Raw genomic sequence first — 17096 nt, 5'->3', positions numbered from 1 at the left:
CATGAGCAAACCCTTGAAATCCATATTGGCTTTAGTAATCCTTATTACCTAGTTATCATAATTTACCAAGGTAAGATCCTTTCCCAGCCAATCATTACCATCACATAAACTGCTGTGTTTGACTCCAGGGCATTAGCCATAGAAGGGCTCTCTGACATAGACCTTCCCGGGTAATCCAATCCAAAAGTTGCAAATAACATCTGGTATTTGGCTTTGTAGCATAAGATTAATTTTTCTGGGTGTAGTTGAGTCTGCGTTGCCTACCCCTCCCCCTGCCCCAAATTACTAAGGTCATGTAGTATTTCCTGATTGAATCATTGAATTCCCAGGTGGCACATCTTTTTGAAGTTTGGTGTATCAGTCCTTTTTATTTCTTCAGTGAAGTTTTTCCCTTTGGTTGAAAGAGGACCTCAGATTGGCTTTTTAAAGGTGGGACAAAGAAACCTTACATTGTCTGGAACCAAAACAAACAAACAAACAAACAAACAATAAGTACAGAATTCTACATTTCTATTGTTTTCTTTGTATCATATCATGTACAGAAGTAAACTGAGAAATTGTATTGAAGAAATCCACATGGAGGACTGTGTCACATAATGGGAAAGTAATAACACATCTCATCCATAAACAGGTTAGGAAGAAGAAACGGACTACGTTTTTGTTTGTTTGGTCCGTCAGTTTATGGCTCCAAAAGTGTCTTTCAAGGCCAAATGTGTTGAATCAATATAAACTTCTAGTATATCAGTGTGTTGCCTGACCAAGAAGAGGTACTTGATACTCTGTAATTTTAAATGATTACAGAGAATAATTAGATGAGTTTCTTTTCAGTATATGTGCTGCTGAAGCGAGCACAGATTAGTTTCTTTTTAAATTAATTCAGGAAGATCAAATCCATATATTGAAAATACGAATGTGGGGCGCCTGGGTGGCTCAGTGGGTTAAGCCTCTACCTTTGGCTCAGGTCATGATCTCAGGGTCCTGGGATCGAGCCCTGCATCAGGCTCTCTCGTCAGCAGGGAACCTGCTTCCCCCTCTATTTCTGCCTGCCTCTTTGCCTACTTGTGATCTCTCTCTCTCTCTCTGTCAAATAAATAAATAAATAAATAAATCTAAAAAAAAAAAAAAAGAAAATATCTAACTTTCCATGCACTCGGATTCAGAAATGAACATAATCTAGTCTGTGTTGCAAAGAAGCTTTACGGTCTGGTAGAGAAAGATTTAAAAAAAAAAAAAAACCCTATTACACCAAAAAACGATACAAGAAAACCCAAAAAGTCAAAACCACCCACAGTAAATTGAGGTGGGATGAATCAGTGCTCTATGACTCTGTTTGAAACATGCTGAAGCAGTGCAGAGAAAGAAACCCTTTGAGAACAAGCTCTATCTTTTCTTCTCGGACACTCCTGTGCAAGGGTAGACATTCTAAACAGCTGCTGCGAATGAATGACTTTTTAGACAGAGATGCACCATGACATGGTGTCGTCGTTTGTGAAGTGCTTTGGGACTTATCTATGCTGGCTGCTGCCCTTGAAAACACTGTTTTGGAATTACAGATAGGAAATTGACCTTGCTCATGCATAGGAACAGTAATGATCCTTTTAAAATTACATCTTGATTGTTACTATGTAGATGAACAGAAGGAAATTAGGTCAAAAAAGATTATCACCGAAAAAAACTATTCTATCTAAAGTTTTGCCCTGTGGGTTTTCTGAGACACATCAAATTGACAGTTTTGCTCCAAATTACATAAATTTCCTCCCAAGATTATTACATTGAATTCCAACTTTGCTGTTATGAGCATTTATGACTTTTGAAAACTTAAGAGTCATTCTCCCTGAGATGACCTTTTCCTTCAGTGGCCTCATTCCCATAAGGGTCCTAGGGAGCCAGAAGAGGTGTGGTTTGCCTTTCTTGTTTTTGGCCCCAAACCATTCTACTTCCCTTCAACCTTGTCAACTTGTACTCTTGCTTTCTTCCTGCCTCACTTGTAAACTCCGCCGCTGTCTCAAGCAGACATCTGGATATCCGTATTTAGAGCACCAGTACTGCTTCATCTGTTTTGCTGGAATGCCATAAGCAACGATAAGTACAGTACACATATTGAGAAATAACAAGTTTTTTTTACTTTTTAAAAAGATTTTATTTATTTATTTGACAGAGAGAGATCACAAGTGGCAGAGAGGCAGGCAGAGAAGTGGGGGGAAGCAGGCTCCCTGCTGAGCAGAGAGTCCCTTGGGGTCCCGAACCCAGGACCCTGAGATCACGACCTGAGGGAAGACAGAGGCTTAACCCACTGAGCTGCCCAGGTGCCCCGAGAAATAACAAGTTTCTGACTCTCTCAGTATATTCATCAATCCTGACACTTTTGGCTTTTAGAAGCTAATTGGATGTCAGTGTTTGCTTATCAAAGGGAGCTAATATCAAGTGATTTGAGATGTTAGTACATTGAGATTTCATTCAGCAAGCACAGGACCACCATATTTTAGACACAGTTTTGGTTCAAGAGTACAAAGTGATGAAGAAGGAAACACACACCACATAAGTAGGAGAGGGAAGTAAGAAAACAATTGCTGTAAAGACTGCGACAGAATTTAACCCAATATAGAAGGTACACTTTACCCAGGGGAAGGTGAGAGAAGCCTTCCTGGTAGAGGGGGCATCTCAGTTGAACCAGACAGTGAAAATACTAGAGGCAGAGCAAATGGAAAGGTTCAGGAACAGGACTGAGCAGGCGGTGTGCAATACTCCACGTATCCTGCCAAGCAGAGGGGTGGTGGAGGGCTGCACAAAGGGCCGGAGATGCACTGGTTAAATTAGGTAGAGACCGCACCTCACAGAGCTTTGGCCCTACCTCCACAAGCCATGGAGAGTCCATGAGGCAATGTCAGCAGGGGTGGCCTCCAGTCTGACCTCAAAGTGGAGAGAGTGGCACAATAGAGTCCTCCTCTGCCGTCTTTGACTTGAGGTGGTTGAGGGCTGAGCACACAGTGTGGAAGCACTAAGACGTGAGGGAGTGGAGGGCCACTGCACAATGCCAGTGTGGGCATTTCAGACTGCAAAGAAGCAGAATTCTCTCCATAAGGGAGATATCTGGTAGGTTTTCAACCAAAAAAGTATGAAAGACTTATTAGAGTTTGGTTTTTCTTCTTTAAACAACAAATGAGAATCCCAGTGCAGAAACTTTTTTATTCCCTGGATTATCAAAACTTCCTATTTTAAGCTCTAACCACTTAATTTCATTTGTTTTCTGGTGATCTCTTAACTACAGGAAACAGGTCTATGTAGATCTAGCATAAACTTAAGATAATCTATCAGGGGGAGTGTAACACAGTTAGAGCCTGCCAGGACTCACACAGCCCATCAAGACTTACCTACTTCTGCTGAGTCATACAGTGACATGAGAGAGAAAATGTGGAATCGTGGGAAGCAGGTGGAGTGTCCATCTAGCCTTTAAAGGTTGTGAATTTAGAGACAGTGCAGTACACCTGTGTATGCAGATCTACAAGTCTCCTTTGCTAAAAGCAAAGCACCTGATAAACTTTTTTTAAAAAGATTTTATGTATTTATTTGACACAGAGAGAGCACAAGCAGGGGGAGCGGCAGGAGGGAGAGGGAGAAGCAGGCTCCCCGATGAGCAGAGAACCTGATGCAGGGCTCGATCCCAGAACCCTGAGATCATGACCTGAGCCAAAGGCAGATGCTTAACCAACTAAGCCACCAAGGTGCCCTGCATCTGATGACAGTTGTTGACAGTTCAGTTACTACTAAAGTGGGCAAAGCCCGAGAGTGATTAATATGCTGAATTTAATTTTTACCAAAATGGAAGAACCTTAAGAGAAGGAGATCATGTTATCTTATAGCTCGTTGTAGTAAAAGAAGGGAACATGAGTCATAGACAATTTTCTGAATCTAAGAACAATTGACAACAAAAAGCTTAAAGCTATAGCCTTAAGTCAGAGGAAAGATAAATATAAACCTCTAACTCGAGATTCAGCGAACAACTTTGTGCTGACACCATTTGGCATAGAAGATGCAGATATTTTTAAGTGGAAATGATTCAAAAAAGATGGGAGATTCTAAATGGTGACATTATAGTTATTCCCAATGGAAAAAAATGTAAAGGAAACACAAATGATATATTTGTATGCTTGTATATTTTTATATTTCATATACAAAAGGTCAGAGTGATGAATCATTAAATAATCATATACAAGTGGGGTAGAAACCTGTAAGCAGGTGGTTAGGGTTGCTCAAGTCCAGAGGAAGCTAAAGTCTCCAGCCTTCGCTTGTGAAGTTGTTTTCCAAGCAAACTGGCAAAGAAAGTATAAGAGAATGACAATAAAGGAATCAGAAGCAAGCAGCACGTTGGCAGTACGGGATGGTGACAGGGACCAGGCATTGCCAGACCAGTTCTGTCACTAGTTAGATGGCTCTGAAGCATATGATTGAGCTTCTCTTATCTTGTATTTATTTCATCTGTAAAATAAAAGATTTTTGACCTTCACAGATGTGTGCTGTTGTCCAGTTCTTTGATCCATCTTGCAGAACTCCTATTTAGGGAAGATAGTAATGTGTTAATAAATGGACTAAAATATACCTTTATTCGTTCTTATTTACTATTTGCCCTCAATAATTTTGATTCTTTTTTTGCTTCTTTAGAATTTCAACAAATAAGTCAATCACAGTAAAATTCTAGATGATTATGTGGTTTACTAACATTTAGGAAAGAAAGAGGTGATTGAAGATCCAACATGGATATACTAAGGAAGTTGTGCTAAATTAGAACAGTTGAGATAGTGGATGTGAAAATATTTGTATTCTACACAATAGTCTTTAAATGTTTCTTGTTAATTTAAATAGTTATTTTTTTGTATTTCTGGATTAGAGGAATACCATAGACGAATGTATATATTTAATTAAAATATTTGATAATGTTTTGAATGCTACCTTATTAGGTACTGTGAAATAACGTAATCATAATACAATTGTATCATTGGTAAATAGTGTGATTTAATGGTGTAAGTGGTGTATATAATATCTATTATAACCATTAATAAGTGGTATAATTTAATGGTTTAAATTATATGATTTATATATATAATACCCATTATTACCATTGATAAATGAAGGTATACATACATCATTGCAGACCATTGCAAATTTAGGGTAACCTCTAGAATAGCGTTCCTGGATCCTCTCCTTGGTATTGCCATGGTCAGTATTTTTACCAATCAGACCTTATAGACCAGATAGCACAATTCAAAATCTTGTGCTCATATTTGTTTTAACTATGTGATATTGGCATATTTCTTAACCATGATATCCATCATTTTCCCCATCTATATAAGGAGGGCACATGGTGTGATGAGCACGGGGTGTTGTGCGCAACTAATGAATCACTGAGCACTACATCAAAAACTAATGATGAACCAAATGTTGACCTATTGAATTAAAATAAAATAAAATAAAATAGGGCTAACAATAAGTCCAATCTCAGAGAGTTGCTCTGAGGATTAAGTAGAATAATGTGTATAAGTGATTAACACCAGTGCCTGGCAAGCTTAATAAGCCCTGTTAAATGTTAGCAGTAATTTCAATGATGATAGTGATCATTTGGTGAGAAGGTATGTTTATGAATTGTATGGAACAAAGCTGTGGGTGGGAGCTTGAGTCAGAATGATGACTAATAGCCTGGAATGATATTCTGAAACCATTAAGCTTTAATGGTTCATATTTCGTTTTGAGATTTAAAATTTAATGGAATCAAATATGAAATCCTGCTTATAGGTTCATAAATTTTCATGGCTTAAGTAAAAGAGAAAAGACTTGGTTTTGGCTGAAATCAATTTGAATAGAACCTGGGGGTTTTGTTGACCACACAATTATAGGAACAAATAAGGACTTCCAGCTGCTCAACACCAGGGCCATCCTCGCTGTTTTTGAGAGAGGTGTTATGGCTGTAGTTCCCAGACTACATTTCCCCTGAGCTCTGTACTGGTCAGATTTCAGGATTTTAGAGGATTATTTCCACGTCTAATTCTCATATTTTGAAATCATTCATGGCTTCATAACAAAAATAAACAAAAAATTCTGAAGAACGTATCAGTGGAGGAATTAGAAGTATTTATTCTGGAAAAGATTAGGTTTAGAGGAGATATTGTAACCATTTTAATATTCAAAAGGCTGACGAGGAATGATCATGTTCTGTTTTGTCATGGGAGGCAAAACTAGTAATAATTTTTAGATAAGGATTCATAGAGAGAGAAGAGGGGGCACAATGATAAAAGGCAACTGAAATGTTATGGAAGTTAGTTTGAAGCAGGAGAAGACAGCTTCAGTTAGCCCAGGATTATAGGTTTGTTTTAAAAATCTTTTTAACTGTGTTATAAATTAGACATAATAACTTGCACAAATCTGGAGTGTAGAGCAGGGTGACTTTTCTCTTTTATAAACACATGTGTTATCACTACCCAAGATATTAGAACTTTCCATCATCTCAGAAAGTTACCTCATGCCACCTTCTGGCCAATAACTGCCTCCTTAACCCAGAAGTAACCATTTTTCTGACCTTTATCATCAGATATTAGTTTTGCAAACTTCCTACAACCACTCTGGAGCATTGTTGACCAGTTTAAATGTATCTATTTTTGGACTCAGCAGTTTCATTTCCAATTACATATCTCAGAAAGTGGTCAATAACTTTATTCATAATAGTCCCAAACTGGTAAACAACCCAAATAGCCATTAGCAAGAGAACAAACATATTGTGGTATATCCACACAATGAAATACTACTCGGCAATAAAAAAGAATAAAGGATTGATACATGCTACAGCATGGGATGAATTTCAGAAACATCACTCTGAGTGCGAGAAGTCAGACATGGAAGAGCACATACTCTGTGATTCCAGTTACATGAAGTTTTTAGATTGTAGAAATCAAGATGGTAGATTTCATGACAATTGGATTTTGAATACCTAAGACAGTTGGAGAAGGTACTTTCCCTTTCAGAAAAGGACCTGTATGAAACAAAAGATGGCCAAAAAGTGGAAGGAAATTTAAACTAAAGCCTGGAGTTCAGCTTTGCTTAAGTGAGAAACATTTATTTAGCATTCCTTGTTTTGGGGATTATGTGATATGTCATTATTTCCTTTTTGTATTTGAATTCTTTGTTTGGTTGTTGGCGTTTGTTTTATTCTTCCTGAAAGTTCTTTTTATTTTTTTCCCCTTAATTCTTTTATAAGAGCAAATATCTATGTCATTATCTAAGAATATTTTTTCTCTTAATCATATTATATATTACATAGCATCTACTTTCTTTTTAAAATCACTGGAGCATCTAACCTCCAGCTCAGATATGGTCCAGTTGATCTCTAGGCAGGTTTCAAAGCTGTTTTTATACTGACTTCTCTGAACATATTCCTTTGCTAATAAGAACATTATTTTTTGTAGCTAACATTTTTCTCATTTTTGGATTCTTTTTCTTAGTTAAAAAAGTTTTAATTCCAGTATAGTTAACATACTGTGTTATATTAATTTCAGGTATACAGTATAGTGATTCAGTGATTTTGTATATTACTCAGTGTTCATCATGAAAACTGTACTTTTAATCTTCTTCACCTACCATCCCTGTGGTAACCATCAGCCTGTTCTCTAAAGTTAAGAGTCTGTAATTTGGTTTGTCTCTTTTTTTCTTTTAGTTTCTTTGTTTTCTAAATTCCACATGAATGAAACCATATGGTATTTGTCTTTCTCTGACTGGCTTATTTCATTTAGCATTATACTCTCTAGATCCATCTATGTTGTTGCAAATGTCAAGATTTCATTTTTTTTATGGGTGAGTAATAGTCCATTGTGTGTATATACCACATCTTCTTTATTCATTTATCAGTGGACCCTTTGATTGCTTCCATAATTTGGCTATTGCAAATAGGACTGCAGTAAACATAGGGGTGCATCTATCTTTTCAAATTAGTGTTTTCATATTCTTTGAGTAAATACTCAGTAGGGGATTTACTGAATCATGTGGTAATTGTATTTTTAATTTTTTGAGGAATGTCCATACTGTTTCACAGGGGCTGTTTCATTTTGCATTCCTACCAACAAATGCCTGAAGTGTCCTTTTTCTCTATATGCTTGCCAACACTTATTTCTTGTGTTTTTGATTTTAGTCATTCTGACAGGTGTGGTTTGCATTTCCCTGATGATAGAAATGTTGAGCATCATTTCATGTGTCTGTTGGCCATCCAGATGTCTTTCATCTGGAGAAATGTCTCTTCATGTCTTCTGCCCATTTTTGATTGGATTATTTGGGGTGTTTGTGTGTTGTATAAGTTCTTTATGTATTTTGGATATTAACCCTTTATCTGATACGTTATTTGCAAATAGCATCTCCAATTCAGGAAGTTGTCTTTGAGTTGTGTTGATTGTTTCCTTTGCTGTGCAGAAGTGTTTTATTTTGATGTAGTCCCAATAGTTTATTTTTTGCTTTTTGTTTCCGTCGCCTGAGGAGGCATATCTGGAAGAGTGTTGCTATGGCCAATGTCCAAGAAATTACTACCTGTGCTATTAGGATTTTTATGGTTTCAGATCTCATGTTTAAGTCCTTAGCCCATTTTGAGTTTATATTTATGCATGATGTAAGAAAGTGGTCCATTTTCATTCTTCTGCATGTAGCTGTCCGGTTTTCCCAACACCATTTGTTGAAGGGACTCTCTGGATTCTAACTCTTAGAAGGACTTTTTGGTAATAATGGTAACTGCATGGCACTTACAAAAGACAGGGATTGCATAGTTACAGCATATTCATACAAAACTGGACTTAGAATGATTTTGAAGTTTCTTCCTCAAAATAAAATTTCTGGATAAATTGTAAGCAATACTGGAAAGCAGCTGATCTTTTTTTTTTTTTTCCTGCTCAAAACTTCTGATACTACTTGTTTTCATCACTATTGTTAGCCACTCCGTTTCCCTTACCATTTTGTCCATTTCCATAGTGGTAAAAGCATAAAATCATAGCAGGCAGACAAAACTACAGAGACAGAGAACAGGTTAGTGGTCACGAGGGGACATTTAAAAAATATCTTGTAAACAAAAACCTTATTTGAACAACAAGAAGCTTTACCTACAGAGAAACTTAGGATCAATTTCTTTAGAGTGATTCATCATTGCCAAATACATGAATTGTTTTGACAGAATTAAAAGGAAAACATTGAAACTATCTAAATAAACAAGTTATACAAGAATTTTTTTTTGCATTTTTTAAATTTTTGTTAACAATGAGAGCAAAGTAATTTACTTGAGAACAAAGAAAACAAATGGAATCAACATGCCACTAGTGGGGAATGGAGTATTTACATTTCTCCCTCTTACCATTTGATATCGATTAAAATATATTTTTGGTTATTTATTTTTTAAGCATTACACCTGTGCATGAGTACTAGGAGTAGGGGTAAAAAAATTTTATGGGAAAAACACACTATAGTAATTATAAAGTTGCATTTTTCTAGTTGTGTGTATTCTGCTCATGGGCATGAGGGGACCTGGTTCTGGATTAAAGATCATCTTTGATTGGACATCATAGTATTTTGCTGGAACCGCTGCAGTTATATGTTTTTCTGCATTTCCAACTGAGTGAATGTGTCACTTTTCTTGTTTAGGGAACCATCAAAACACAGTCTGACTTTTCTAATGTAGAAGCCAAATCCTTAACAACAGGTTTTCTTTAATTTATCAAGTGAGGCTCCATCCTGTGTGTTGCCAGCTCCAGATAATTATGTTTATTGTATTCAGCCTCAATTTGTGTCTTGGACTTTTCATTGGTCCCTACTTTATGGAAAACTGTTAGGTTGACACAGAAGGAACACAGATCATACCAAGAAGAGTGGAAACAAGCCTTGGATACTTTGTAAATAAAAAGTCTGAACTTTAAAAGAAGTTCTGAACTTTTAAGTAGAATGGTATCATCTGTAATTTTTTATTACCTTCCAATAACAATTAATGAGTGGACCCTAGTAAGCAAGATACTTGATTCTTGGATTAATTTCCCACTCTGGGAAGCAGTTAAATGTTTAGATGTTGGAAAAGCAACAAGACAAATCCATGAGTATTGACATTCTTTTTGAATTCTTAATCATAAGCACATCATTTTACACTAGGCTTTATGATGGTGAAATTTTGTTTGAATATAATTTATGAGATCAGGGTTTCAAAGACCTCTTTCCCTTTCAGTTCTGTGTTGGCATTTTCTGTGATTATTTGTTTTTTATCAGAGGCATTGAAATTTCCTTCAAAGAGAAATTCCTCTTGCTGGGTTTGGTGATAAATACTTATTACTGGCTTAGGGATTGTTTTTCTTTTATGAACTCATTTTCCTCTGTGGTTGTCTGTTGGCTAGTTATGGGACTTTCCTTTTCGTTCTTACTGTAATGTAATTCTTTTTTTTTTTTTTTAAGATTTTATTTATTTATTTGACAGACAGAGATCACAAGTAGGCAGAGAGGCAGGCAGAGAGAGACGGAGGAAGCAGGCTCCCTGCTAAGCAGAGAGCCTGATGTGGGACTCGATCCCAGAACCCTGGGATCATGACCTGAGCCAAAGGCAGAGGCTTTAAACCACTGAGCCACCCAGGCGCCCCCCCCTACTTTTTTTTTTGTTTTGTTTTTTTAAGTTTTTATTTGAATTCCGGTTAACATACACTGCTGTATTAGTTTCAGGTGAACAATATAGTGATTCAGCACTTCTGTAAATACCCTGTGCTCATCCCAACAAGTGCACTCCTTAATTCCCATCACCTATTGCCCCAGACCCCCCCCCCCACCTCCCCTCTGGTAATCATCAGTTCGTTCTCCATAGTTTAGAGTCTGTTTCTTGGCTTGTCTCTCTCTCTTCCTTTTGTTCTGTTGTTTTGTTTCTTAAATTCCACTGTAATGTAATTCTTTCGAAGTTGAAAATAGCCCAGTGAAGAGACTGGCAGAGGATTCCAGGTGGTAAGAGTTTCTCCAACCTATAGTGGATTTCGCTGCTCTGGGAATGGCATTTCTCTGTCATAGTATATTTGGTTCAGTGTTAAATAAATACTACCCTGTAAGAAATAAAGTTATAATTTAAACACAAATTTTTCTCCATAAGGGACTACCCTCTTCAAATTTATCTATTCTTAGTTGTACTCTGTTCTTTTACTTCCCTTTAAACTAATTGTCTGAATCTGTTACCCACTTCCACCTCTCCATGGTAAATTTTCTGCACAAACTGAGAGGAACTGTTTCTCAGAGAAACAAATCAGGCTTCATTTGAAAGGGGGTTTCCCTTCGGTTTGCACAAAAATTGTGAAGATTTTTAAAGATTTCACATATATATCTTTGTATATAAAATTTTTTCAGATATGTTATATATAATAAATGTGTTACCTTTTAAATAAAAAAAACTGAATATGAACCTCTTGAAATTTAATGCAAAGGAAATCTGGTTTAAATCTGACCACTAAAAATAATTTATTTAGATATATTTCTTAGAAAAGATCCAGGTCATATTTTTTTTTCACATTAGTATTTTATACCCTGTTGAGAATTTTTTATAAGTGACATAGAGGTCCTAGCTGCTTTTTATGATATCAAGGGCAATCCTGTAATATTTACATTTATATATTTATAGCTATTCTCTGCTTAATTATGCTCAATATATGAAAATCCATATCTTGAATAGAAGATGATTGCTCAAGAGTCAGTCTGGCAGATTTTTTTTTTTTTTTTTAGATTTTATTTATTTATTTTGACTCAGAGAGAGAGATCACAAGCAGGCAGAGAGAGGGGGAGAAGTAGGCTCCCTGCCAAGCAGAGAGCCTGATGCGGGGCTCGATCGCAGGACCCTGAGCTCACGACCTGAGCCGAAGGCAGAGGCCCAAACCACTGAGCCACCCACGTACCCGATCTGGTGGATTTTAAACATGAATTATTCACAAAAATATGAATTACCCTTAGTTTTACCTACTGCCCTGATACATAAGAAGTAGCTGTGTCTTGTATGCATTAAAATATTCTTAATTTATGCTTTATTGGACTTACATGATTAAAATGCTATTAGATTAAAAATAATTGCTGTTTATTTCTGCAGACTTACAAGATTTTCTACTTTCTTTTTCTCTAACAGATATAAGCTTACCAAAGTCGGCCACAATATGCTATACAGCTGCCTTGCTCAAAGCAAGAGCTGTCTCTGACAAGTAAGTGAATAATGACTTGTGCAGTACTAACTGTCTGACTCGACTTAAGGAGATGTGTTGCCTCTGAGGGCTTTCTCTGGAAGTTTCTCTTAGTCTTTGAGACCCCCGCTTATGAGCATGCATTTTCTAAACCTGCTGATCTTTTCTTTCACTACTAGAAGGAGGGAATATATATCCCCAGGTATCGTAAGGGTGTATGGGTCCCTAAAGAGGGATTTATGTGAAATTCCATACCTCTGAGGTGACTTTTTTTTTTTTTTTTTTTTTTGCCAGACAGTAGATACCGAAAGGCCTGCTTGGGACTTACACAAAATGCCTTCCTTTTATTCATTTTTTGCGTATTCCTCTTCCTTCAGCAGTCCATGACCTGGTAGTAGCCCTAACAAACATGTGAGATGGCAGAGGGGTTGATCATCTTCCATTCTTTGACTCCCCAGTTCCCAACTAACTGCTACCCCAGGGTCCGTTGGCTTTGAGTTGTCATCTCAGTGGGACCTTTGGCCTAGAGAATTTCCATAAACACCCGAGATGACTGGCAGGTGAAAGAGAACAGTTGGCTTAACTGTTCTTGAGTTCACAAACGCTTGTTTCCCTGATACAATCCCTCTGAAGCACTGAAAAGCAGATCCCAGGAAAAGAAAACAGCCTCTGCTATGTCAGACAGGTTTGCTGTTAAGTGTGTGTGCACTTCAAGACCGAAGTAATTTTCTTTCATTCTTTTTTATCCTGTAGATCGCCAGTACCTACTGCAACATCTTTTCTCCCTACACAGCGACTCCAGCTTGGGAGGGCAGGGCCAGGGTTGTCACAGCTTCCCCTGTGGTGTCTGCCTGCCAAGCACAGCTCTGGAGTTAGCCCTGGGTGTGAGGTGAGAAAGAGATTGCATGGTCTGGTTTTTTTCATTCACTCGGGCAGGTGTCTCGCCCGCAGTTTGGGCACGCACACCCCCTGCCGGAACGGCCCCAAGCAGGCTGGCCTGCGGTGGACGCTGCCTCGCAGCACTGACATTGGGTTGGGAGCCTCCTTGAAAATTCTCCCCAGTTCTGTTTTTAACCAAGTACGCTCTTCTGTAACCTAGTTTTCTCTTTTGCCTACACTGTCTGCCCTCGTCAGTCCTATCCCCTCCCCTGACCTAAGCAGGTACCTCCTAGAACATTTAGATTAGCTATTTAGACAGACAGACTTGACAGCCGAATTTAATTCCTGCCAAGATTAGATGCAAGCACGCTTTCTGCTTCTGCTGGGGTTTTTGTTGGCCTCGGTCTTAGGGGTCACTCAGAGGTTCCATGTAGTGGAGGTTTGGAGAGCTCATGCCATTGACTCGCTGTGGTTTTATGGGCCCTTGGTGTGTAGACGCCTTTCCGGGTTGATGCCCAAGCAGTGGTCCCAACTGGATGGTGTTTGTTTTTCTGCTTTTCAGATTCTCTCCCGAGGCTGCATCTCGGCGGGGGCTGAGCACAGCAGAGATGAATGCAGTAGAGGCCATTCATAGAGCTGTGGAATTCAATCCTCACGTGCCAAAAGTGAGTCTGTGGAATCCCCACAGGAGCTCGTTATGATGGTAGAGAAAGTGTTCAGTGACCACAATGTCATGTCTTGAATACACCCAGTAGAAAAAAATGAATTGTAGCCATTGAATGTTGAGGCCCTGTATAGTCCATGGTTATCAGCATTATTTTTAAGCAAAAGCTCTATTCAAGAGGCTTTGGGCCGATTTGGGGGCTTTATATAATTAGGGTAAATTGATAGACCTGGCTTAGGCAGGTCAGGCCAGGAAGCCTGAAATTGGCAAACCACAGAGATCCCAAGAGTGTTGATGCATTTGATAGGAATTTCACACCAGTTACAGTCTTAACTTAAACCCAACTTGGGAAATGAACCTAGTTTTGAATATAAATGGTAAAAAAAAAAAAAAATACTGATTAATGTGACATTCTGTGTCTTTATAAATAAATAATTGTTAATCTATTGGCAAGAAAATAGGAAGGAGAACCTCAAAGTATGAAGTAGTATTTTTCTTTTGACTTGTGAGTGCCATTTTAGGAGGTATACTTAGTAGGAAATGTTTATCTTAATTTTTAACCACATGATTGACAATACCCAGTGTTTCCCATATATTTTGTTCTTGAATTTTATTTTGAAAGGGAGTCAAATCACAATAGAGGATACTTCTGTAATCTTTTATTTAGGAGATAGATGTGTATTTATAATTTACCTGTATTTGAGTATCTGCTATGTGAGAGGCACATTGCTGAGTGCTATTTTCTGCTTCTCAATGTTATAAAGCACATTTTGACCTCTGGGAAATGATTCAAACAGGGTATCTCAGGCATAGTTGTTTTTCAAATTTCTGAGGAAGAGTTTCACTGGCAAAAAATGACCAAGGAGGGCTATTTTGTTTTCTTACAGTACTGTGGCAAGAGGGTCATGTATGTGTGCATGTGTGTCTATGTGAGTATTTGTAGAGTTACTACTTTTATTTATTTTGTTGATAATCTCAGTGACAGAGATAGGTGACCTAACATCATTTCTGAGCTTTGACTCAGGTCATGCTCATTGCCTCACAAAACAGAAATCCGAACAATGGTGCACAGTGCCACAGCTGGGGAAGGATCCACTCTAGTTCCAGTGGATAGTGACCAACATAGTACTTGTAGACTTAGGATAAAATGTATTTCTATATTAAACATCTTTCCGGCTAAGTTAAGAATGTTCATTCCAATTTGATTAAATTTTAAAGCTAATCATGAAAATATTGCCCTGAATTACACAGTCGACTTAGGTCATCACTTACTATTTATTGAATGCCATATCCAATTCAGAGTTATTCTATGAGCATAAATAAACTCTTCTAGAAGTAGCATTGAGCAGTAGAGTCCTAGATTTGGAGACAAAAACTTGGGTTCAAGTTCTGGTTCTGTCATTTATGAGCCATGGGAGTTTGGGGCTTAGCATCTCTGAACTCTCAAGTTTTCCCTCATTTTTCAGATGAAAATAAAAATATAAATCTTGCCTTTTGTGATGAAGACCAATTGAGATAATATAGTCAGTTTTTTATTTTAAAACTTCAATATTGTATGTTCATAAAGTATTAAAATTATTGATATTGGACATGTTGGAGGCCCCTCAAGTCTGGACACCGGGTCCTAACTCTTCCAGTTATCCCAGAGCTTTGTCATCTTAGTGTACAAGGTAGGAAACTGGTACTTGCTGGTTAGATATTTAAGGAGAAGCTGTAGTATAATTTTATGATAAGGGTCTTAAATGGTTGATTGAGCCTCTAGAAGAGTATTAAAAGCCCCAACAAATAGTTTAAGGCTAACTTGGAAGAATTTGACCCAGTCAGCTAGCACTTCACCTGCAAAATAAAATTCTTTCTAAAAGTGGGAATATTTGAAATATTTGATTTCACTGTACTTGTTAACTGGAGAAAAAAATAGGGTGCATAGGTAAGCTGATTCTCTACCACTTTGCTTTGTTGGTTATTGTGCTGAGGAGAAACTTGTTTCCAGATCTTCATCTATTGACATTTCCATGGGGAAAAGGCCCTGTGAGTCACTGTTCAGAATTATGCCCAGAATTAACCACGAACCTCTGGTACATGTGTATTATTTGCAGGCTGTTGTAAACATCCTTTATACATGATCTATTTTTTGGACTGCTTGCTAATACTTTAGTAAATACACACACACACACACATGCACACACAGGTGCCTTTTCAGGCAGAAGGTAGCCTTCTTTTTTTTTTTTTTTTTAAGATTTTATTTATTTATTTGACAGAGAGATCACAAGTAGGCAGAGAGTCAGGCAGAGAGAGAGAGAAGGGGAAGCAGGCTCCCCGACAAGCAGAGAGCCTGATGCGGGGCTCGATTCCAGGACCCTGAGATCATGACATGAGCCGAAGGCAGCGGCTTAATCCACTGAGCCACCCAGGCACCCCAGAAGGTAGCCTTAATTCTATTTATTTATTTTTTTATTTTTTTAAAGATTTTATTTATTTATCAGAGAGAGAGAGAGGGGGAGAGAGCGAGCACAGGCAGGCAGAGAGGCAGGCAGAGGCAGAGGGAGAAGCAGGCTCCCTGCGGAGCAAGGAGCCCGATGCGGGACTCGATCCCAGGACGCTGGGATCATGACCTGAGCCGAAGGCAGCTGCCCAACCCACTGAGCCACGCAGGCGTCCCAGGGTAGCCTTAATTCTAATGAGACATCAATGAAAGATAAGAACTCTTAGGCTCTTGGTGTAAGAAGTGACCTCAGAGATCATCCTCATCCTCATCCTCATCCTCACCTTCCCATCCTCAGCTTGAATCTCTCCTCATAGTGATATCGTGATGATTATTTTTAATAATGGTTTTTATTGCATGTTTACTGTGTGCCAAGCACAGTGGTAAGTGAACTATGTATGCCTTCTCATTGATTTTGCATAACAACACTGGTGAGGCGTATAGGATTATTACCCCTGCTCCACAGATGAGGGCGCTGCAGGTTTGGAGAGGTTAAGTGACCTTCTCTCAGTCACACAGCTAGTAAGCGACAGAGCCTGAACTGGTTCTGGGTTCTCTCACCCTTCAATATCACCCTCCATTACCCCCCCACCCCCGCCATCCCACCAAGTTGCAAACCAGCCTAGACTTGAAGCCTTTAAATGATGGCGGGCACGTGACTTCCCAAGGCACTCGTGGACAATTCAGATTTCCTCAAGATTGTCTCCTATCTTAAACACTTCCACGGCTTCACAGGAAGTCATCAGTGGTCTACCACAGGAATTTTTAGCAACAGCATGCTGTTAGAAGGAGAAAAACACCAAATAGAATAGCTGAGAACTGCCTTCCGTGAGTGTCCAGCTTAGGTCTATCTGGTATTCTATTAAGCAGAGGT

The 17096-nt window shown here is 38.3% G+C and overlaps 1 protein-coding gene across 13 annotated transcripts in view; it reads left to right on the top strand.

Annotated features, from left to right (window-relative positions):
• The window catches only part of ST7 (suppression of tumorigenicity 7), a 237698-nt gene that overhangs the window by 185948 nt on the left and 34654 nt on the right, over positions 1–17096 (top strand). For all 13 annotated transcript variants that reach the window (XM_082692453.1, XM_082692455.1, XM_082692452.1 and 10 more), the window contains 2 exons: positions 12146–12218; positions 13639–13741. In XM_082692453.1, the coding sequence (XP_082548579.1) occupies positions 12146–12218; positions 13639–13741 (176 nt within the window). The remainder of the gene's footprint in view (positions 1–12145; positions 12219–13638; positions 13742–17096) is intronic.

The sequence above is a fragment of the Mustela nivalis genome (genome assembly GCF_964662115.1).
Source record: "Mustela nivalis genome assembly, chromosome: 12".
Classification (NCBI taxonomy): Eukaryota; Metazoa; Chordata; class Mammalia; order Carnivora; family Mustelidae; genus Mustela; species Mustela nivalis.
The sequence above is the reverse complement of the archived record's forward strand: the minus strand, read 5'-3'. Positions and strand labels throughout refer to the sequence as shown.